Source organism: Oenanthe melanoleuca, chromosome 3, assembly GCF_029582105.1.
Source record: "Oenanthe melanoleuca isolate GR-GAL-2019-014 chromosome 3, OMel1.0, whole genome shotgun sequence".
Taxonomy (NCBI): domain Eukaryota; kingdom Metazoa; phylum Chordata; class Aves; order Passeriformes; family Muscicapidae; genus Oenanthe; species Oenanthe melanoleuca.
The window spans coordinates 71,491,225-71,515,369 of NC_079336.1; the positions used below are offsets into that span (position 1 = coordinate 71,491,225).

Consider the following 24,145-nt stretch of genomic DNA (forward strand, 5'->3'; position numbering starts at 1 on the left):
TATGATTTAGGCTGCTCTGCAGACAAATTAGAAAACGTGGGTTTCCTGAACTGAGGCAAAGAAAGAGGATATCTTTTTCAGCTTTTGCTTCCTTGTTCCTTGTTTTTGGATCACCACTACCTGTCACTATCAGCAATGAGGGCTTGTTGGAAGATGTTAATTGTTGCCTTTGCAGGACTAGAGGATCTTTTGAAAAAATATGACGGGCATTCATTCCCCACTGTTAAGCTCCCTTCCCTTCAGAGACCTTCAGAAGCTGCTGCTTTGTAACGTAAGATTTTTGCACCATACAGCAGGATTGAGGTGGGGATCTCATCAAGTGCAATAGGCAAATCCCCAGAGCAGCTCTACATTTTGTTTTCTACCATGCTCCCAGTAGGTCTCTGTAAGACCATTTATTTAACATTCCTTACAATCCTGGACCTTAACCTTTCAGCAGTATTCATTCAAATATCCCATTTCCAAAGGTAAAGAATACAAACGTGGGGAGGGATACAGGACATTAGAATCCTACATATGACCAGAGCAATCACAGAACTGTTATTTTTGTGGAGTAAGTGTTTACAGGTTTACAGCTGTTAGAGCTACAAGACTGAAGGGTACAGACACTCCTCTGTGTACATTAAAAGTATGCCACCAACTGCATCAATTCAGTAAGCTGGCTGAATTCACACATTTTTCAGGAAGAAATCATTACTTAGCGGATTTTCTAGTTAGCTTCAAGTTTAGATGCAGATATATGCAAACCAGTCAGGTCAAGAACCAGTGAAACTTGTAAGCAAACCACACCATCCCTTATGAATAGAAAAACTGAGGCTTGCAAATCCATAACTGTCATCATAAAAACAGAAAATATCTTCAGCTAGGTAGGTTTGTGATCTAAAACCATAATGATACTTTGTACCAGCTATTTTGACTTATGCTAGCAAAATAATTTTACCTTTTTAGAAAAGCAGAGTATTTTTTTGATCCTGCTGCCTTATCAGCCAAAGTTCATCAGTGCAGAAACACTGAACAACATATGCCTTCCAAACTGCCTCTTTTTCGTGGCAAGGTAATTATTATCTCATGGTATTTCATGATTGAACAGAGAATTAAGAATTTCTGTTGAGCAGAGAAACTAGGAAAAATACATTTGGGGAACTATGATGAGCTTCTGCTCAAGAAAGAAACAATCGCTTTGCCTCATTCAGGAGTGAAACAGCTGTGTGTTCCAGGCAGTGCACACTCAGACACACCCTCATATACCCTCTCCATTCTTTCTCCTTTTCTTGCAGGGTCATGGTTATGTTGTTCCCTTACACACTGTCCTCCCTGCGCAGGTCCTCGCGATGTATGGGCAATGCTGTCTGGCTCAGGTGACATTTTGCTACTGTTTGGTTACTTTCATGCAAGTATTTCTTCATTTATTAATTTTAGCCTTGACCTAAAGCTTGCTGAGATGCCACAGGACCGCACCAGGTGGTGCTTGGACACATCCAGTGAGGGAGACTGCACAACCTCCCGGGACAATCTGTTCCACTGCTAGGAACCTGCACAGCAGAGTTCTTCCCTGATCCAAGTGGATCTTCCTGAGCATCATTCGAAGAGCCAGGCTGTGCTCGGTGGTGCCGAGCAGCAGAACCGGAGGCAACGGGCAGAACTGATGCTCCAGCGGCAGGAGGTGCCCCAGCACCAGCGTGTCCCACGCGGTTCTGCCGGGGCCCTGCGCACCCGCGGTGTGTTCAGTCACGCGGCTGTGCGCAGGCCGGTCCCCGGGCGGCGATGGAGCCGGGCTCGGGCGGACACAGCCCTTCCTCCTTCCCCGGGCTCGGGCGGGCACAGCCCTTCCTCCTTCCCCGGGCTCGGGCGGACACAGCCCTTCCTCCTTCCCGGAGTCCGGGACCCGGCGCGCCGGGGAACGCGCAGGCGCGGCCCCGCCGCCGCCTCGGGGCGCGCGTCACTTCCCGGTTGGGCCGGCGGCCCGCGGCGGAGCGCGGCCGTTCCCTCCCGACCCCCGGCCCGCCATGGAGAAGCTGCGGCGGGTGCTGGCCGGACAGGACGATGAGGAGCAGGGGCTGACGGCGCAGGTACGGCCCGGCGAGGGCCCGCTCTCCCTTCCCCGCGCTGGAGGCGCCGGGCCCGGCCGGCTCCGTGTCTCGGCGCTGCCTTGCTCCCCGCGCTGCCCCGCTCCCCGCGCTGCCTGCCCCTTGCCCCGGCCTGCACACCGCGCTGCCCCGTTCCCCGCTCCCCCGGCTCCCCGCTTTGCCCCGCTCCCCGCTCCCCCCGCTCCCCGCGCTGCCTGCCCCCTGCCCCGGCCTGCACACCGCGCTGCCCCGCTCCCCGCTTTACCCCGCTCCCCGCGCTGCCCCGCTCCCCGCTTTGCCCCGCTCCCCTCTTTGCCCCGCTCCCCGCGCTGCCTGCCCCCTGCCCCGGCCTGTTCCCCGCGCTGCCCGCCCCACCGTGTCAGAGCGGGCTGGCAAAGCAGAGACCGAAGTGTGCGCCAAGGGACCAGGGTTGTGGGCAGCGGGCTCTGTCCCGAGGATGAGTTTTGGCAGATTAACTCTTGTGTGGTGTTTTGGCTGTGTTGGTGGCTTGGGGTCCTTCGGTTTCTGCAAGGTTTTCCTGTGCTTGGGCAGGGAGTTTGGACCAGGTAAAATACTATGCTCCCTTCCAACCCGACTGAGTCTGCCATTCAGTGTAAATTGTTTCTCCATTCCCTTATGCCCTTAAATTTGCAGAAGCAAAGGTTTTCTTTAGACAAACATAGTTTTGTATGCATTCTACTGAAGTTACTTTTTGCCCCTTACTTCTTAAGTGTGGCTTTTTTTTCTGTTTCCTTCCCACCCTCTTCCTCACGTTAGCAGGTTTTTTTGTTCCGTTTTTACTGTGTTTGAAGACCATGCATTCCTGAGAACTAATCTCTAGGATGAAGCCAAGCTGAGCATGCTTACAAAGAACCATTTATTTCTTTAGCTCCCTCTTAATTCATGTGACTGCAGGTCAAAGTGCCCCACATCAAGGAAGATCGTGCCACTGCTTGCTACTTCCAGGCTGCTGGAGCATGGTGGAGGAGGCTGGAATGTGGCTGGGATCTGAGCTGTGGCTAGCAAACCTTGGGGAACCAGCACAACCTGAGCATAGCTGGCATAATGTTAGTTGTAGCAGCTTGCTGCTGGCATGCTTCACTTGCTTTTGCGCTGAGTTGCCATTGGTCTTCAAGGTTCATTAATTTGGCCGCTCTGCCACAGCAAAACACCTAAATTGTGTCCCTGATCCTGGAAGATCCAGTGTAGAATCTGTGCCTTTTCACACCAGAACTGGCTGCCAGCATTTGGGAGGGATGCCTTCTGCTCTTCTCAGCATTATTAAAGAAATACTTACATTTCTGTTAATCTCCATTCAGTTCCAAGAGAATTGATTATTCTGCCATCACCAGGCACATTTCACACAAGGCACATGATAGTGGCACAGAGTTTTCCTTTACTTGATGCTGTGATAGTTGTTTTAAGGTGGCAATCAGTAGATAATTGCCTACATATTTAATGCTTTTATATTTGAGGTTTATATCCTGTGGAGAGAACTGAGCTAAGAATGTGTTTAATTTTATTAATGTCAGTAATTAAACTATACAGGATTTCACTATTGCATGTAATGATGCTGTTATAGCCAGAAAAGACTTTAAATAAGAAAAGTCTGCCTATACTTACAGCCTGTCTGGTACATGATAGAAGAAAACTTATAAATGTGTCTTTGGTACAGTGCAAATGAGCTTTGTTCTGAGATGAACCAGAAAGATCTTTAAAATAAATAAATACCTTTTGACCTTAAAAAATGTCAAGTGTTTAGGTCAGGCAATTTCTCAGCTGTGTTTTTCTCTCAAGCTAGCAATGTGTTTGTAGAACAGAGGAGATAAAGCCTCTTTTTAGAGAGGAAATTCATATGTGACATTCACAAAATCTAGAGCTGAGTGCTGCTGACTATTTTTAAAGTGTGTGTATTAGAGCAAAAAAGTGTGTGCACCCATGCAGAGAGGAACACTTGGTAAGAGGTGGGGCTGTGAAAGAAAGCATGAGGTTATGCATTGTGTGTTTAAAATCTTAAGCTGTTTTCATCATCTTTCTGCAGATGAGTCATGTGTCAGGCTAAAAACAAAGGCTCTCTCTTTGGAATGCCTGATAGTTGTGTAGTAGCCATCATATGGTTCTTGTCCATAGATATCTCTGTATTCTTTCCCTTGATTTTTGCAGAACCATTTTCATGAATTCACAAGTCATTCCTGCTAAGTAGAAGACAAGTCTATAATGAAAGAACTGTGTGATTTATTCAGTGAAGTCTTTCCATACTTTCTGAACTCTTCAGATGACCAGCTGTTGTTCCTTGTTGCAATTAGATCCATTACTCTAAATATATTTTTTAAAAGGGAATTCATTACCGAAAAGATCAATAATAAATAATAAATGTAACAGTGTTAGGATGTTTTCATCCTGTTACCTTGGGGTGTCTCATGGTCCCTAGTATAGAAATTACTGCCTGCAGCACGTGTGGCAGGATAGTGCAGTGTCAGAACTTCAGCTTCTAGAGTGAGCCTGGCATTTTAGCACATTTTAGCACAAGCTGGTGTCTGTGGTTTATGCAGCTGAACTGTGTATCTGTAACTCAACCTCTGCAGCAAGGTGGCTTCTCTGCAGCACGAAACGGGTGTCTTGGAAAGCCAATTAGTTCCATTGCTTACATGAAACCCAAAAAGTATAAATTGTAGAATATCCTGGCTTGGAAGGGACCCACAAGGACCATCGAGTCCAGCTCCTGGCCCTGCACAGCACCATCCCTGAGAGTCACACCATGTGCCTGAGCACATTGTGCAAACCCTTTTTGAGCTCTGGCTGGCTGCCCTGGGGAGCTGTTCCAGTGCTCAAACACCCTCTGGGTGAAAAACCTTTGTCTTACATCCAGCCTAAACCTCCTTTCACAGCTTCAGCTGTTCCCTCAGGTCCTGTCTCTGGGCACCACAGAGAAGTGATGAGTGTCTGCCCCTGTGCTTCCTCTCATGAGGAAGCTGTAGACTGCAATGAGGTCTCCCCTCAGTGCCCTCAGGTATTAGGGACTAAGAAAATGTATTGCCAGATCCCCAGTTTCAGGATTTCAAGCACTGCATTAAATAGGTCCAGCTTGAAAACATAAATGGTGACATCATTGGGAATGGTTGGAAGAATGAGCCTTCATTTTAATGCTATTTAATGTATTTAGTTTTATTATTACACAGAATGCTCTGGCAGCTCTCATGCCACAGCTCATCTTCCTGTAGTTCACGTGCATATATTGTCAATCAGTTTTTAAGAGTTAAATCCATAAAAGATGTCAAACTTTTTGGGGTTTGTGGTATTTTTTGCTCCAAGCCTTTGTGTTCTTGTTCTTTTATTTCTTGTGCTGGATTTTTATCCCACCTCTTAACTGTTAAGGATTTAAATTAAGATAAAGGTGTTTTCAAATTTATTTGAAGAATGAAATCTCCTGGTAGTGACTTCAGGAACACTGTTAGATAATAAGATTAGAAGTAGAAGAGCAGTAAGTGGCAGCAATGAGCCTGATGTACCTGAATAAAGGATTTATCTTCATCCTTTCCCTGTTCTCTAGTCAAGCTATAATGTGTGTGTTGGTTTTACTTATATTTTTGGCTTATCTACACTTCATTTCTGAACACAGATGGAAAGGATTTTTACTCTTGTGTGTGTGCTTGTGATTAGTTGCATGAATAGGTGTAACTAAAGGCATGATTGGAATGGGTATCTTCAGCTGTGTGCTACCAGCTATTCTTACTCTTCTTAAAAATGCAGGAATTCACTATCTCTATTCACTCTGACTATCAAATATGATTTTAAATACTAAACCATGGTTCAGTTACTGTTTTTGTTTGTTTTTTTAATGCATACATAAGGATAAAGTGTTGGACCTAACAAGGTAAGCTGCACCTTCTGACCTTTGGAAAGTCCTGTCATCACAGCACCTTTAGGTGTGCATGCATATGGCAATTTTTTATTAAGCTAGATACAGATTCTTTATTTGTACAGATGTGAAATTGTTCTAACCAAATTTCCGTGGTTAGTTTACCACTGCCTGAAAGAGAAATTTCTCAAGAGATAAGGAGAAATGTCATACTCATTGGCTGGGTACCTCATCTGTCAGGTATATTTGGTTAATAAGACTTGATTAAAATGCCTGTTGACTAGATAACAAGAGAATGAATTTGCCTGTGACATCTGAATGCACAGGAAAGTTGGTTTTTTAAAGTAATTTTATCTAAGCTGCTAAGTGAAGCAACAGTTCACTTAATAGGCCAGTCTAGAACAGAAAGTGAATTTAATTGTGACTTGGAGTAAGATGAAATGCATTGTTTTTACAGCATGGGTGGAGATGAGCTGAGTATATCTACCAAATCACTTCTGCTGAAAGGGGCCTTTCTGCCAGGTACATGGCCCTGCCTCTTTCCTTACATCAGCCCTGCTGCTTTTCTGACAGCTTGCAGAGCTGGCTTGGCTCATTAGACAAGTCATCAGAGTAGAAGGAGCACTAATTCTATTCTCATGTCAGGAGTTGTGTCAGGGGGCTCAGCTCATTATGTTCTGGAGTCACTCTGGAGAAGCAGGAAGTGAAATATTCCCTTTCAGCAAGTTAGCCTAGTTTGATGAGACAAACTGTGTTAATCTGCCTACACCTTCAGGAAGGTAATATGAACAGTAATTGGTGTTGTAATGCTTGCAGTGGATACTGGCATTAATATGTACTAGGGATCCTCTCTAGTAACAGGAAAAGGTGGCAAATAGTAACCTGTGTGTTGCACAAATGGATTAATTCCTCAGCAAATTGCTGGAAGGTCCATTCATTCTTTTGATTTGGTACATATGTGACTATTTTCAGTTGTGTGGAGATAAAAAAATCAGTTTGTAAGCGAAGCAACATTGCTTGCATGCCAGGATATACCTTTATGAGTTTTGTCTTTTTTGTTTGTTTGCAAATATATTTCCATATGTTCCAGATAGATAATATGATTTTGTAATATGAAAGAATTAATACACAGGCAACTGTTAGGCAAGGTAAAATAATTATTTCCGGCTAAAAATTATTTTGAAATTAAGGATTATAGTGATAAAGAAAAAATTGTCCTTTAGATTGTTCTAAACTGGATTTGTAATATGCTCTTTTTCTTGTCTTCTTATTAAGGTCCTTGATGCCTCAACACTCAGCTTTGGTACTCGAGTCAGATGGTTTGCCATATGCTTTGTTGCTGGCATTGTGTGTTCTTTTCTTGTAAGTAAAGTTATTTTTTTTCCTTGTGCTTTATTACTGATCTACAGTTGAACCGCATTCATATTCCTTTTATGTGTGATTCCATGTTTGTTTTATCCTGCATTCTAAATATTGTATTTATTTATTTATTTAACTGGATATTAAATGGATAATTGGCTCTGTTGATCTGTAAATTATGATTTTGGCCATTTTTCTTCCAATTACAGAAGAGAGCATTTTTACTGTAGCATAATACGTTTTCTTACTAAAAGGTTTGAACACTGACAAAATACACTCTTTTTTTGTAACTGGTGTATTAGGAAAGAGGTGTGTACCCATCTTATTTTTATTCTCTCCAATAAAAGGTAAAAAAAGGGAGGAACCTTGAAAGGTTTGTAAAGGCTGAAGAAACCACAATTGTAGCATGTCACACTCAACAAATCAATAGATGAGGATTGTGGTTGTGTGTTGACACTTGAAAAACCTGCTGCCCTCCTGGCGGTTTTACAGTCAGCAAATCATTTGTTCATTCCTGAATTTCAGGGGCTGGCAGGAGTCTGCAGCCTGCAGTTAAGAGTTGAGATCTATTAATTGCTTGGCTCTGTCAAAATCTGACCCAGGTAACTTGCACTAGAAGGCATTTTTTCAGCTGCATGGAAACTCCCAGGAGCAGCTGAAAAAACATTGGGGAAGTCCTCCCCTTTTTTTTCCTCTTTCTCTGTTTTCCTTCCTTCTCCTCCCTCCCTCTTTCACTTTCTTTTCTCCACAGATTTCCACTCAAATTGCAATTCAGTAGAATGCAGTTGCTTTTTTGTTTAGTTGGGTTTTTTCAGGACACAGTGTGCAGATCAGTTTGTTTTGCTTTTAATGGAGGTTCTATTTAGGCTCTGGCAGACTGAGAAAATTGGGTCTGTACAGCCTGGGGAAGAGAAGGGTGCATGGAGACCTCATAGCAGCCCTCTAGTGTCTGAAGGGGACCTACAGGGAAGCCAGGAAGGGGCTCTTTCTCAGGAACTGTAGGAGAAGGAGTAATGGGTACAAATTGAAAACAGGGATATTTAAGTTAGATATAAGGAAGAAGTTCTTTATTGCAAGGCACTAGAACAGGTGGATGCTCCAGCCCTGTTCAAAGCCAGGCTGAATGGGACTTTGAACAGCCTGGTCCACTGGAAGGTGCCCTGCCCATGGCAGTGGCAGCTGTATCTAGGTAATCTTTAAGGTCCATTTTCTATTATTCCTTTTCTCCCTGATCATCAGTAGGGAACTGTGATTAGCAGTAGGCTTTGGATTTTTTTAAGTTCACTGGAAAGAAGAGGTATCTGGAAATAAGAGTTCTAATATGTTTCTTTTCAGCCTCAGTGTGTATTTAGGCTGCAAGCCCAAATGGTTGATTGGAGGAGAATATTAGTGCAGCTTTGTGATATTTTATCTTGTGCACAGAGGTGTAGGGTGTACAATGGGGCATTGTAATGAAAGTGAAAGTGTTGTGAAATAGGATATAAATAGTACAAATAAATGTGCTCAGACATTGCCTAGTTGTAAAAATATCTAGAAATCCAGTGAACCAGCACATTGCCAGCAGGTGGCAATAGAAGTGTGCTGGGTAGTGACTGCTGCAACTCTGAGAGCAGTGTGCTCTGTTAGTGTGTCACAATGATGTTATTCATAGTATGAAGTTGTATTTGTAGACTATAAAATCTAAATAAATTGAATTAACTAACTGCAAATGCATCAATAACCTGTCTTTTATAGGGAACAGCATTGCTATGGCTCCCAAAGGGGATCAAACTTTTTGCAGTGTTCTACACCCTGGGAAATATTGCTGCACTCGCCAGGTATGCTTTCTTAGTTATTGGTTTTAAAAAAGTACTCTCCTTTTCAGCTACATTTCCATTTTCTTTTACTCTAGAGTGCTGTCTATGTTGTGTACAAGCAACATTGTTTTATATTGAATGCTAATAAGAAAAACTTGTTTGTTTTTAGGTTTTGTTGTTAAACTGTTGTTTAACAGTTGACTTACACGCCTCTTTGTGGACACATCACAAATGCTATCTGAAGTATGAATAATAAATTGCTAGCTGAATGTTTTGTACTTTTTACAAAGTAAAAGTCCTTAATAAGTCCTTTTGCCAGGTACAGAAGTACCTCTGCTTCAGGGGCAAACTGGTTGTCTGCCCTCTGTGTTACTGGAAGGAGCTTTTTGCTTTTAAAATAGATCATCCTGCTTCCAAGAAAACTTTCAAAAAGGAAACATTCAGGAAATCCTTGTTTTGACTGTAAGGCTGAAGACAGAATCTAAAATTTGCTCATAGTGTATTTTTAAACTCTCAGATTCTTTGAAGTGTTCCATGTTACGGTTAGTCCTAAAAGATTTGCAGAATGGGGCCTCTTAAGATTGAAAACTTTCATTTCACAGTTTGAAAGACATATAAGAAAGAACTTAATATCTATAAGGTATTTTCAATTTCTGTTTGTCCTCCTATTATTATCTTAGTGTAGTTGAGGCATGGTCATGGGACTCAAACCCCATGGAGTCTGGTCTTGACTTTCATGGACTCTGATTTTAGTCAAGTAACTTAATTGTTGAGTCAAAGCATTTTTAATCTTAGAACTCAGGTAATGTGACACTAACATTTGAGAAATGTGAAGATACTGCTTTTCCTCAATAAATTTCTTAGGAGACAATAATGTCTATACTGACATTGAGTCTCAACTGTAAAACTATTCCATCTCATTCTAAAACAAGACAAAATGTGTTTACCTTTCTCTCCCTTATCTTACTCTCTATTCTTTGTTGTTGGTTTAGGGAGAGGTTTTTTGGTTGTGTTGTTTATACCTGTTACTTTGAGTGTGTTTTCACTTCTTCAAATTAAATGAGCTTTTTAGAAACATAGTCTACTTGAGTTAAGAGGAAAGTTTTTACAGACTAGTATTTCATTGAGGAGAATGCTGAGAAACTTTAGTCTGCACTCCAGCTAAAATTAGAAGAAAAAAGAGGCCCATTTTTCCTTCAGTTGTCCTTCTGGATATAAAAAACAGGCAACTGTGTTCTAAGAACAGTAGGAGATAACAATGAAGTCCCAAATTGGCAAGCACATTTAAACTTTTCCAGGCTTGTTTGCAAGTCTGTATTTAAACCAAAACTCTTATTAGCCTGTTTAGTCTCTTCTAGCTTGTTTTGACTATTGTTTTCAAACTATGAACATGAAAACAATGATACTTGATTATTCTCAAGGATGATGAGTATGTCTCCTACAGAATGGTGTATCTAAAAGAATTATTCTGTTTAACTGGAGGATGTCTAGAATTTTTTTCCAGCCTTTCTTTCTGCTCTGTATGGAATCTCTTCTCATCTCTGGAGCAGCTCTTGTACTGTAGGTCTTCTCAATATGAATCAGATTACAAACAAAGCATTTTGCTTTCTATATTTTTCTGCCTATTTTATGTGACCAAACTTAACTCCTTTTTACCACTGTATTTTCCTTATCCCTATCTTTCCACTAGTTAACTCATATTTTCTTCTAGTTCTTCACATCCCCCTTTTTTTGGTCTTAATTTAATTTTATGGCTCAGCACAGGATGAAAAAATACTGAGAAAAAAATAATTTGCATTGCAGTGAATTTACAACTTTTCTTTTTCTATTGAATTGTGATAACTTTTTTCCATTTAATATAGACATTTGAGGTCTGTCTACATCAGATTAAAAAAAGTGAAGGAGATACAAGTGCAAAGGTGCTGATAGGAGAATATTTGGATGTGAAAAATTGAGTTCTATTTACTGCCTGGAATGTGGATTCCCATATTTTCTCTGTCATAGAAGGCTTATGATTGGTTTCAGAAGGAAGCTCTATCAAACTCTTCCCTGTTTTGTTTCATGTAAAAATGAATGACTAGAAAAGAAATTAGACAGGTTTTCTGCTCTGTAGTAAAGCATTCAGACCACCACAAGATTACAGGCATTTTAACTCATTAAATTGTTGTGTTTTCTACAAAGCAGAATGACAAGGAAGAGACTCATCTCAAATATTTGAAGCCAGAGAATTGCTCCTGAGGTTGTGAACTCTTAGTTCAGATGGCATTTCTTTGCATGAAAAGGTACAGCATGTGGTGTTGCTGATGGTTTTCATTCTGCCTTCAAGTTAACTACAGAGTAGGAAAAAGCAGGAGGATTAATTCAAACTACTGAATTTTTCTCTGCCTTTCTCCTTGCTGAATTTGACTAAAAGAGGTAGAGCTTCCCTGTAATCTTGATTGTAGCTACATGCATTCTGCCTGGGTAAAAAAAAAATTATTGTTGAACAAAAATTTTCTACAGCAGGTTGGTCTTTATTATGTGACATTGTTTTTGCAAGTCAGTTATTATAACAGCTTCAACACTAGACTTCAAAATTCACTGGACTTCAACTTGATAACTCTGCTATACTTACAATGTTTTGTTTTGGTAGTGTAAAAAGCTCTAACCTCTATATTTGTTCCCATTATCTTTCCTGAAATATTGGATATGATCTCATTTACTTCTGCAATTGAGTTTTCTCATGGTTTTTTTTCTATCTATTATGGTGCTTGCCATCTTAAAATAACAATCAAAACATCTTTGACCACCCACCCATCTCTAAATCCATGTAGAACTGCTTATAGTCATTGTTTAATCTACCCCCATTTTGTATCTCTTAACATGATTTAAATTTAGCTGTAACTGCACTGCTTTCTTAATCATCTTTATTTATAAATGGCATTCAGCACAATCAAACAGATTATTAGTGGAAATGTCTTATTATTTGATGAAACAGTTCATGAAAACTGATTTGCTTCTATGCTCTTCTGTTATTCCTTAAGTATATCCTTGTCACACTCTGTCCTCTCTTATCTTAACCAATATAAGTGTTCTTATATTTGCCTGTTACTTTTTTTTTCACTATGGTAATATTTTGGAAAGAATTTCGTGACCAAGGGTGACTCATAAACTGTTTCCAGGGCTAAATTCATGGAGTATTTCACCTTCTGTTCTAGTTAGTCTCTGTTGCTAAGCACTGAAATATCTTTTTTTAAAGCCTTTGTAGTCATCTGTCTGTTGGAAAACTGGTTGATTACCTGCAGTCTTTTAGAAAGAGTTATTTGAAAGTGATTTACCATTTGTTTTGTTTTTCTCTCCTATTAGTACGTGTTTCCTGATGGGGCCACTGAAGCAACTGAAAGCAATGTTTGATCCAAAACGATTAATAGCTACCATTGTGATGTTGGTAAATATACTGTCTTTGTTTCTTTTTATCAAAAAGTTTCCCTTTAGCCTCAAAGCTAAATTTGATGCTTTTATAAAGGAAGGTTATTTCTCAGTCTGCCTCTTCCTTCTGCAGAGAAATGACAGTCAAGCTGTATATCACAAAGATCATCTAGCTCCTTTCTATGAACATGAGTGTTTTTGTTGTTTATGATTCTTTAATTAGTATTTTGGATTTAAATGTTACTTATAAAATATCTCTTAGTAAATGCTAATAGCAGGTTAATTGGTTTTAATTTATTTTCTAAAATATTTTATTCAAGAACATGGGAAGAGACTTTTTTAACTATTGTGAAAAGTCAGTGCCCCCAGGTACAGCTTGACAGTTGTTTTTTGGCTGCAGCTTGGTCTGTAAAGGTCAGTGGTTCAGCACTTTCAAAGCAATGGAGGAAATTAATTTATTTCCCCAAAGTCTGGGCAGCCACGTGTTCAGCTTTGAGATTCTCCATTGTGACAACCCTGGCTCCTCTACTTCCATGACCATCATTTCTTCTTCCAGGTGGGAGGATGGGAAAAAACTTTCTCCCAAAGCTGTATATTAGGTAGTTAAAACAACCCTTTGGTGCTTCTCTGTTTAATAATTTTTTTCTTGTTCCTACTGATTTGTTTCAACTTTTATTTTTGAAATGTACTTGGCTTTCCTATTCTCACTATCATATAGCTTGTTTTTCTAGTTTAGTGGATAAGAAAGTCTTCATAAATTCTTTTTGGATGGCTGTTATATGGAGGTTGCATGTTCTTCCTCTCACACACTCACACAAAAAAATAGTTAAAATCTCATTTGAGAAGCTTACATTTGCCCCTGTCTTTTGGGGAGATCACTTGATCATTGCTTGGACTCCAAACTTTGTTCAGGGAATTTGTTTTGTTTTGTTTGAGTGCTTTTAATTTTTTCTGTCATTATTTTCAACTCATAGCAAGTTACAAGTCATAGAAAGGTTACATTTTGTAGGTGTGAATTAAAGATGTCCAATATCTCCAGTTCTCCTAGAGAGACTACTCTCTGTAGGAGAGTATTTGCTGAGCATGAGTTCTCCAACACTTTACAGCTATGGGCTTTTTCCAATGAAACAGAGTCCAAGACAGACACTTAAAAACAGCAGGCACAAAAATCATTTTGCTCTGATCATCCTGTCATCCACTGTGCTCCGACATGGTGACAAAGAAAATAACATGCTTTGAAGGCTGTAAAAACAAAACACATCAGGGAAATGGAAAGAGAACAGCTAGCAGAGCAAGTATCACAGACCTACCTGTGCAGAGAGGCTACCAGCAAAGTTGGGAAGATGAGAATGAAAGGTTTCATCTAACAGTGAGCATGAACATTGAATAAGAGCTAGGACTTTCAGTATGGAAATTTCAGTAAAACAGAGAAGAACTGCTAAATTTAAAGTTTTGGAAACTTCAGATGAATTTTAATCTTCCTTTCAATAAAAAAAACCAACCATTTTTTTTTTCAAGTGAAAATTAATTTGTTGTTTTGTTCTGTTTTGTACTATGTGTAATGAAAAATGGAGGAAGCCAGATAAGATCTTGTGGAAAAGTTCTAAGTGATGGTTAAGCTTGCACAAATGGTGTGATTATTTGGCATAGTAAATCATATCATTGTAATGTTCTATCCAAAGTGTTTAAGGACCTTGAACAAAGCTTCATGTGAGCTTTTTCACGAGGCAGCTGCTCCCTAGTGGACTCTTCGTTAGTGTCAGATGAAAAAACATTGGCAGATGAGGCATAGCCTGTATTTTCCAGATCCTATAATTGAAAATGGATGTTTTTAATAAAGGTTGTTCATAGCAATGCACACATCTTGTCAGAGACAAGTGTTAAGAATACCAGGTTTACAATGATAGTATGTACTGGAATAAAGGAGTAGCCATTATCAGATTTCTTGATTTCTTTCAATAAAGCTTTATCATCTATGCCCACCTCTTAATAGAGCCAACACATAAGGGTGCACACATCAGCTTATACTCCTGCTGATTCTGCAAGTCAGCTCCCAGATTTGTCCCAGCCCTTCTAGCCATGCATACCTCATACTGTGCTTTGAAAAACTCCATGGAGTTAATCACACAGTCACTGTGCAACAGCTTTTGGCTCTTCTTCTTTCATAAGTCAATTTTCAAGTGCTGCTTGCCCATTGAAAACGTGGAAATTGTTACTGTACTTGCTTCATTGTGTATTTGAATATTGATTCTTTTTTTTTTCTTTGTGTCTCCTTCTCACTCCAGCTTTGTCTAATATTGACTCTGTGTGCTGTATTCTGGGTAAGTGAGAATACTTTTTTTTTTGTCTGAAAGGCAATCTTGGTTAGTTTATTAATTGTATTGTAGCTTTAAGATTCAGTGGTGGAGGAAAGGTGAGTTCATGTGTGTGGTGTTTTTGTTGTGAACTGCAGTTGAGCTCAGGTGGTGTGATGAGCCTGCTGGCCCTAAAGCAAATGCATCCTTCCACCTGCATGTGATGTAAATGAGAATACAAAATCTAGAGCATAAGGTTCAGTCTGCAGAACTCTAGAATAAAAATGAAGAAAAGCCAGTTCAAATATTGTTTTGTTTCAGTGATGCATAGTTCTGTCAGAAAATATCAGAGAGTGTATAGCCATCTTTAGAAGCCATGGATACAGAATATTAAGCTGGTTAAGACAGTAAAAAAAGCCCAGAAGTATCTTCAAGCATTTTCATTGAAAACTAACTGTAGTTGCATTCCTTAGAAGTAAATATGTCACTGGAATGAGTTTCCATATTTGCAGAAGTACAGTGACATGAGTGTTAACACTGATGTTGTTAGGTGTTTTCAAAGCTAGAAAAGATTTACATAGTGTGATGCTAATGGAATGATGGATCAAATGAATGGAGAGTTGGTGGGAAAGAAACAGCAAATTAAGACAAGGAAATTCAGGCATTGTCAGTTAACTCAATTCTTGATTGAACAGTGTGTGTCAATTGCTTTTAGTATAGACTGGTGTGGTACAAAAGGAACTAACTTGCAGTATTTGCTTTATTTTTCTTTAGTGGAACAAAAAAGGTTTGGCGATGTTATTCTGCATATTGCAGTTCTTGGCAATGACCTGGTAAGATTCTTAAAATCCCTTTTAATTTCTTCTCCCTGCCCCTGCACCCGCATGATTATAAACCTATATATGTATGATTCACATGTAAGTGTGCCCAAATGCTAGCCTCAATCTGTTTTTCTCAGCTAGGTTGTGTAACTCCAGCAAAATCTATATTCAATCATCTTGCAAAAATGGTAATTTGAAGTATATTCTGCAACGTGTGAAGCCCTATGAAAGGAATATATATGGAAAAAAAATTGTCATGCTTTTTCTGTGTTGTAAAAGTAACAGTATACTCTCCTCTTTTTCGAATTCTAACTATTTTTTCATTTTTGAAGTGAAAGAAGCTAAAAAACATTTTCATAGGATGTGTCCTGCCCCAGGAATATACTGGGTAAAGGGTGGGTGGATGTGAGAGGGTGAGTTGAGTGCAGCAGGTACTGTGATGACCATGAATGCACTCAGGGGCTGGGTTTGGCAGTGTGTGAGTGCAGTCAGGTGAATGCTTGCAAGCCTGGCAGAAGTTCTGGAAGTTACTGCTTTTTCCACAGAGATACAGGCTTTGTGTCCTTGTCCCAGGTGAGTTACTTGGTGCTCACTCTCAGGCAACCCAAGGTGACCACAGTTGTTGTTTGAACTTGCCCTGAACACACAGAGTCTGTACTGAGCGTGGGTGTGAGGACAAGGAACCATTTGTTCAGGACAGGGACTGTTGGGCATGGTGCTAGATAGAGGGAAGAACACTAGCTCAGACTGTGCTTGTGTGTTTGCAGCAGACAGTTCTCATTTGTTAAGTGTCCTGGGGTTTGATCAGGCTGGACATGAGAGCAGAACACTGCCTGGAGGCTTGTGAGAAGCAAGTTTCAGAGAATAATAGAATTATCAGCTGTCTGAGTGTCACAATTGTGGAATATTGTTCATCCTACAGCATGTATCTGTATTTAGTTACATAAATAATATGATTAGATGTATATTTGCATAGTAATTGAGATTGTCTTTTAAGCTGGAAAAAGTTAGCTCTATCATCTTGAGTACTGTTTTCCCAGAAATCTCTATTCTTTTTAGATTTGGCAATAGTAAGTCTGTTTTTTTAAGTTCATGTGCAGTAGAAGGTGTGAACTACATTAAAAAAAAAGAAAAAATCCCAACCAAACAAAGAGAAAATAAAGCACCAAATCCCTGTCACTATGTTTAGTTCTTGTCCAAACACGTCATCTTTTCTCGGGTAAGAGTTAAATTGAATAGGCAATCTTGTTTCAAATTTTGTTACAGCAGGTTGCTTTTATTAATGCTGGGCTGAAGTGAAGTAATTTGGTTCTATGACAGACATGAACACTGCAAATACACTTTTTTCCTCTTTTTTTTCCAGGTATAGTCTGTCTTATATTCCTTTTGCAAGGTGAGTCTGTGTAATAATTTCCATCTTAACAAAAGTCAGTTACCTTTATGCTGGGGAGGGGCAAAAAATACTTTGCATGTGTGGAAAATATAACATCCTCCCTTTTATTTTAATTTTTGGAAAATGGTATCACTGAACCTAAAAGTCATGCTTAATATAAGGTTTAAATAGAAGTACAATAGATAGTATTTCTCTTTAATAAATTTCTCTCTAGTTTCCACCACTGAAAATTAATCAAGATTTTGTTTAAATATTGTCTCCAATGATTTAATAGTAGAGTGATGCAATAGTGACTTTCTGGTACTAAAATTAAAGGTAACTTATGGATCTGAGGTCCTAGTTAAAAGCAAACAACATAGTGACAGTTTCTGTGTCTATTTCTGAGTTCCTCCATCATTTTTAGGAGGGACAAAGGGAACACTTTGTATTTTCATTCTGGCAAGTGTCTCTCTTTTCTTTCATTCTTGTGTGTACAAAAAGGGAATGAAAGCAGACCAAACATATAGTGAAAACACATGCAAGTAATCAAATGTAAGAATCTGTTTTATCTATGATTCATGTAAAATGCAGTTCAGTGTTCCTGACAGTGGTTTTTTTTTAAAAAAAATAAGCATTTCCATATCATTGGGTATATAGAGGTGTGGGGAAAAAGAATACAAAGTACTGTCTATCCCTTTCATCTGGTATTTTTCTGTAGCATTGCCAAAAAAATCTGTACTTTTTTTTTAAAGCTTCAGATTTAAGATAGTCATTGATAATTACAGTGAATAAAATTACTGAATTCAGGCTTCAAACTGTCATTTTACTATTCCTGACAGCTCAGGCTAACCCAGTCAAAAGTAGTATTCTGAATTTTTATAGTTCCAGTGGCTGTGAGACAGTCTCAGTTCATTCCTTTTTTTTGTGTGTTTTTTTATTTAATGGCTTCAAGTTGAGCTGGTCTCTTGACTTTTTCTTCCCTACTTAGTACTTCTAAGTTCTTGATAGAAAAACATTAAGTTATATGCATCAGTTAATTTCTTTAGGTTTATTTATCTATTACATTTTATGAGCCAAAGAACTGAATTTCATACAGACTGCTTTTAGTAATATTGTGATTTCTTTAGGGATTACTGAGTTATTTGCTTATGTGGAGTGGTACTATAAAATTGTAGATTGTTGTATACACTGCCTTTCTTATGGGAACAATGATCTAAACCATACTAAGTGCCAGAGAATAGTCTTATGTCATTGTTTAAAGTATGCCTTTTGCTTGATTTCATGAAATTATCATTCCTTGGTTTTTTTCTATTCATGGTTTGCTCTTCAGAACATTTTACTTGTTCAGAGGTTTTTTTTGGGGTGGGGCTTGTTGGTTTCTATTTGTTTTTCCTAAATTAATGGTAGCTCTCCTGTTGGCGTGGCAACGAAAAGCCCCACCAAACCAGACCCGAATGAAAACAACAACAAATGGGACAAAACCAAAACCCATATAGCTAAGTGACTTTAAGGAGTGATGATATATGTTTCTTTATTTTTGAAACTGACTAGCAACAAATGCAAATTCCACTCCTTAGTAAGTTGTTACTTTTCTGGGAAAAGGGAAAACAAAGGAGACTAAAGCCAGTGATCTGAGTGCAGCAGTCAGAAAACAGTTTGTTGTTGATTGAACAAATGGAACCCTCCAGCTCTTCCAAACCTTAAGGCTGAACCAGCTCTCTCCATGCTGCAGTGTCAGTGCACACTTCAAGCCCTGCAGCCTGTGCTTTATTTCTGCAGTGTGGTGGTCCAGCTCCCATGTGGCTCAGAGCCCTGGCAGCTGTGTCTGCATTTCAGCATGGCCTGCAGTGCAAACAGCATGGGAAACCCTTGGTACTGACCAGGCTTGAGCCTGGGCTTGAGGCTGTTCTGGTTTGGTGGAGGCACTCACACACAGATCCTGCATTTGGTCAGCTATTGATATCTGTCTTTACTTTCTGCCATTTTCATAATTGTAAATAGGTAATGGTTTAGGTATATATAAACAGAATAACAAATATCTTAACTGACTTTTTTTTTTCTTTTTTCTTTTTTAAAGGGATGCTGTGATTAAATGCTTCTCATCCTGTCTAGGGTAAATTAAAACCAGGAACCACTGTCCTCTTTAAAAGGCAACTTTTTTCCACTGTAAATTTTGCTCAAAAAACTCTACTTTTCCACTTCTGAAATACCCAGTAGGAATTTAGTACTTTCCTTGCCTTTTGCACTTGGGAGATTAAATAATTTTTATTAGAAACTGTTTTTAAATAAATTTGGAGAATTGTTTGTGTTTACCCTGGAACTTCCAGGCTTTTTTTTAAACAAGAAAGTACATTTAAATACTTCATGCAGAGTAGTCTTAACACTACTTTGTATCCAGTAACAGTTTATTCCCCAGTGGAGGCAAGTCACTAAGGTCTGGGTAGTATGCATAAAGATTTCATTTACAGTTCTGTCTAAAACTTGCAATGTGCCATTTATGTTTGTATATTATCCATTGTATGCTTTTCCAAAGACAGAGTTTTATAAACATTGTAAAGATTTGGAAGGTTGTAATTAACTGCTCCTTTGAAATGTCTGTACATGTGCCTTATGGAAAAAACTTAATGAGAATGTGAAAGGTATGTTTAAAACCTGTTGGATTCTATTAAAAAAGTTGTGTTTTAAATTGTTTTCTTAAAAATACTTTCATACCTAAATACTTTTTTACTAAAAGAACTTATGGCTAATGTATAAATGAGACTTGTGAAATAAATTCATTTTAAAAGTGCCTGATGCATTTTATGTAGGAATCAGCTACAGAGGGCTGAAAATTTCAGCATTACACTTGAATAAATATGAAAGCATAAATGTATGTATATGACTATATCCAAATTTGTTCAATAGATTTGCAGAAGTGACCTTAAAGGTTCTTTTAGCATTTAGACAGACTTCATCTGGTAATAGATTGAAGTACTCTAACACTTTGCCTAGCTCCAGTAAGAGGCTCTCATTTCTAATTTTTTCAGCTAAGAACTCTCCAGTTAATCTGGAGCAAAGTTAAATCTTCAATGTTTGATAGTTGGTATTATATTGCAGGAGGTTCTTTTTCGCACAGGATGGATGTGCTTACTTATGTGTGTTCAAAACTGAGTTGGTTTGAATCTAGAAGAAGAAATGGCTTTGAAAAGATGTGATCAGCAGTGTCAGGAAGGGGAAAACCTCAGTGTTTTTAGTATTCAGAGTTCAGGCTAAAGAGATAAATTGAGGTACAGTATGTTCCTGTTAAATCTCTGTGTATGTTGCAAAACATAGCAACAGCTTTTGGGGAAGCTGTGCACAGGGTGATTGCATTATTTTGTAGCTAGACTTCCAACCCTTTAACTGTTTAGTAACAATGAATTAATTGCCAGGGAGGCATCCTCCCTGCAGATGATAGGGGGCCAGATAGTCCTGGCCCCACAGCAAGCTCTTGGGCTTGCTAGTGCAGTGTGATGTAGGGACAGCTGTTCCAGCTCTGCCCACAGCCCTGGGTGCTGGGGCACCCTTGGGTGAATTTTTAGTTCCTTTTAGATTTTAGCTTACACGAAGTAGGATGTGTGTCGCCAGCGGTGGGTGTCATCTGGGAAGTGACTAGCCCTTCCCCAGTCGCTGCTGCTGACCTCAGCTGGCTGGGGAGATCCCACCCCATCCCACTCGTGCTTCAGGGCCAGGCCTTCATTTGCTCCAGAGTTGGTTTTGCCCCATCACCCACCAGTTCTGGTGGTACACAATCACCTTCACTGTAGTCTTTAATTAGAATGACATTGGTTATTCAAAATCTATTTATTTATTTATTTATTTATTTATTTATCCACTATGGTAAATGATGAAGTTACCACTAATCTCTTAGATCACCAGGAGAGATGGGGTTCAAGAACCCAGAGTTCCGTGTGCTGGTATGCTTTCATATGCACTTTGCTCTGTCACATCATGTGCCTGCCCTGTTGTTTTTTACTCTCCTGAACGTTTAAGGGTTTACTTCCTCCATCTGCATACAGAGCACACAATTTGTGTTGTTTTGACTGTATCTTTTGCTCCTTTGCATCCTGTCTTTGTTTACTTACATGAGTGAGTATTCCAAGAGCTCACAGTTGGGGAATCTTCACAGTGTAGTAATACCCTTTATGATAATGTGGAAGTATGGGTGTGAAGATCTGTCCCTGTGGATTGCATACATGCTATCCATTTTTTTTGGTAAAGTTTTGGGACTCTAATTAAAATCGTACTTTGAAGTAAATGCTGTAGAAATTATATGTCATGACTTCTAAGGCTAAATTTTAGAGTGGTGGTAATCATCTTGGATCCATAGGAAATACATGTTTACTTATTACTTCTCCATGAAACTTCTCCAAACCCCTGTTGTTGGCTAGGGTACTTGAAAAGATAGAGAATTGCTGTCTTGGACATCACAAAAACCCAAACCAAACCCCAAACAAACAAAATACTGGGGTATGTGCTTTAGCTCTGTCACAGACGGCAATGCCATTAGAAGAAGGATCTCTGGACTGTACTATTTATTACCAAACCAGGCAGTGCTTATCCACAAAGTCCGAATCAGCCCCAGGTCTAAGTGTGTCTGTCTCTAGTCCTGTCTCCCTGCCCTTTTTCACGATTCTTCATGCAGTCAAGGAGCTCAGCGTATCATTCATGTTTTTAAGACGGCAAGACAGTTTAACATGATTTTAACATATTGCCTTTTTACGCTTGGACGCTTGAGGACTGCGGGAGGAATTTGGAGCCTTTTTGCCCTCGGGACGTGAGCCCCGTCGTCCCTCCCCTTCTTTACTTCGGCTCTGCTGTAGGGCGGGCGGGAGAGGACCGGGAAACGGCCCCGGAGTAGCGGCGCATCGAGCCCGACCATCGCGGCTCGCTCGGGAGGGCGGCCAGTGCCGGCACGACCCCCGTCCCCGCCCGCACGCCCACCCCGCGCCGGGGAAGGGTGTTCCCGGGGCGGGCGAAGGGCGGGAAGGGGGACGGGTTATCGAGAGGGAAAATCGGCGGCTGTCGGCGCAGAGCTCGCTCGCGTTCCGCGCCGGCGGCTGGGGCTCCCGGTCCGCCCGTGGCCATGGGGCTGCAGCCCCGGCGCGCCGCGGGGCCCTGCCCGCCCGCGGGGAGAAGCGCCGCCCTGCCCTCCGCTCCTCCCTGGGCCCGCAGCGACGAGCCGGAGGGAACTCCCGGGCGCCCCGCCGCGCTGCCGCCCCTCCTGCCGGCCATCCTGCCCACCCCCTCCGCTTCCCCCGCCGCCGCCCGGGCGCAGCCCAAGAAGCCGCCGGCCGCCGCCTCGGCCCCCAAGAAGGCGGCGCCCCGGCCCGCAGAAGAGAAGGCGGCGAGGAAGGCGCGGGGGGCGCCCCCGGAGCGGCCGGGGCCCCTCTCCAGCTCCTGGCCCTGCTCGTCCCTGCAGCGGCCGCCGCCGCGCAGAGCTCCGGCCGAGCGGGCGGCGCGGCCCCAGCCCGCCCCGCCGCAGCCGCGGGGCCGCCCGGGGGCGCCGGCGGCGGGCAGCCGCTCCTGCGAGAGCCTCGGCGGGGCGGCGGGCGAGGCGGCGGGGCGCTTCTCGCTCAGCCTGCCCCCGGAGGCCATCCGCGTGCTGCAGCGCCGCAGCCTGGAGCGGCAGCGGGGGCAGCCCGCGCCCTCCCCCGCCGGCAGAGCCGCCCCGGCCCGGCGCGGCGACCTGCGCGCCCTGCTGAAGGTCTCGCTGCTCAACGACCGGCACCGCTACGACGACGAGGAGTACGAGGAGGAGGAGGCGGGGGCCGCGGCGGACGAGGGGCTGGTGCGGAAATGCACCGAGTGGCTGCGCGGCGTGGAGAGCGCGGCCGGCCGCGAGCACCCCGAGCGGCTGGAGACGCTGCCGCACCTGGGCACCCTGTGAGCGCCGCCGGGAGCGCCCGCACCGGGGGAGCTGGGGCCGCCATCCGCGGTGCCGGGCTCCCCGCGGCGCTGGCGGCGCCTGGCAGCCCGGGCAGCGGGGCTCTTGGCCCGGAGCCCATCCTCGGGGCGCCGCCGCCGCCGGGGCGAGGGACAAAGGAGCGGCGCCGGCCTCCGGGTGCTGGAGGGAGGGAGGGAGGGCGCCGGCTGTGGGCGTCCTGCCTCCACCCTCGCGGTTTTTTTAAAGATTTCCGACTACTTTATAAAATGTGCGTAATGGTTTTGTATATTTGTACATAAAAGTTCATTTTTATTTATTTGAATAAAGGACTCTTGTGTTGCGTTAGCCTTTGCGCCTTGGTGGCTTCGCGTTGGCTGTCCGAGGCTGGCGGTGTCCGTAAGGTAAGGATGGCGGGCTGGCAGCGCGCCGAGAGCCTGTGCCGCTCCTCGGGAGAGTCGCCGACGCCTCGGCTCCGGGGAAAAGGCCGAGCCGCGGATCCGGCCAGGCGGGGGGAACACGGGACGGAGCAGCGGGGGCGAGCCCGTGGCTGCCGGGGGCAGATGGCAGCAGGGCGGCGGGGAGCGGTCCTGCCGGGCAGAGGGACGGGGACAGCGGCAGGGGCACGGCGCGGTGCGGGCGGGCGCGGCGTGGGCAGAGGAGCGGCTGGGTCTGTGCACGGGCTTGGCCATTGCATCCCCACCCAGGCAGAGATTCAGGTACACCCGACCCGAGGTGGAATGGAAAGGAGGGAGGGAGCGAGCGCAGAGGCAGCATCCTTTGTCAGCATCCCCCGGCTTCCCATCGCCGGGGCCCGCTGCATCCTTCCCCGCTGCGGGCTGTGGCCGTGCCTGGTGCTCTTCCGAGCTCACTGTGTTGGGGGAGGCGAGGAGGGGCTGGAGAAATTAGGGGCGGAAAAGGGAAGGGTAGGTCTTTACCAGCCTTACAGTGTCTCGGCCACCTACTGTTGCTCTTGTATTGTTGTTATCCAGCTTCCCATAACAACAGCCAGACCTGAGCATTTACTCTGATTCTATAAGTATTTTGCAAATGAATGCTTGAACACGCAGGAACACATTCAGTTGAATTTACTTAGCGGAGTAAAACAAAGTTTAGTGCCACAGATTGGGTATTATAAATTTCACTAAGACGTCAGTTGTTTACACCAAATGATGTTTGTGCTGACGTCCATTAAATCCTATGAGATAAGCCTTTCTGTATATTAGTTGCACGATGTAGCCATGTGCTGCATTTTATTTTGCTCCATG

The 24,145-nt window shown here is 42.4% G+C and overlaps 2 protein-coding genes across 2 annotated transcripts; both read left to right on the plus strand.

Annotated features, from left to right (window-relative positions):
* Positions 1 to 1,900: 1,900 nt before the first annotated feature.
* SFT2D1 (SFT2 domain containing 1) lies at positions 1,901 to 19,763 on the plus strand. Its single transcript, XM_056486523.1, has 8 exons — positions 1,901 to 2,069; positions 7,201 to 7,287; positions 9,019 to 9,101; positions 12,426 to 12,507; positions 14,774 to 14,809; positions 15,557 to 15,615; positions 16,967 to 16,996; positions 19,053 to 19,763. The coding sequence occupies exons 1-8, from the start codon at positions 2,007 to 2,009 to the stop codon at positions 19,090 to 19,092; spliced, it is 480 nt and encodes a 159-aa protein (XP_056342498.1). The 5' UTR covers positions 1,901 to 2,006; the 3' UTR covers positions 19,093 to 19,763.
* Positions 19,764 to 20,877: 1,114 nt separating this feature from the next.
* Positions 20,878 to 23,225, plus strand: PRR18 (proline rich 18). Its single transcript, XM_056486969.1, has 2 exons — positions 20,878 to 20,910; positions 21,855 to 23,225. Exons 1-2 carry the CDS (start codon positions 20,878 to 20,880, stop codon positions 22,881 to 22,883), a joined length of 1,062 nt encoding a protein of 353 aa, XP_056342944.1. The 3' UTR covers positions 22,884 to 23,225.
* Positions 23,226 to 24,145: the final 920 nt, after the last annotated feature.

Bases quoted from the DNA above. Each gene is read 5' to 3' on its own strand.
- SFT2D1 (XM_056486523.1), top strand. From the start codon at position 2,007: ATGGAGAAGCTGCGGCGGGTGCTGGCCGGACAGGACGATGAGGAGCAG. The intron at 2,070-7,200 runs GTACGGCCCGGC...CTTCTTATTAAG, and splicing joins AGCAGGGGCTGACGGCGCAG to GTCCTTGATGCCTCAACACT. The intron at 9,102-12,425 runs GTATGCTTTCTT...CTCTCCTATTAG, and splicing joins AATATTGCTGCACTCGCCAG to TACGTGTTTCCTGATGGGGC.
- PRR18 (XM_056486969.1), top strand. From the start codon at position 20,878: ATGGGGTTCAAGAACCCAGAGTTCCGTGTGCTG. The intron at 20,911-21,854 runs GTATGCTTTCAT...GCCCCGGAGTAG, and splicing joins ACCCAGAGTTCCGTGTGCTG to CGGCGCATCGAGCCCGACCA.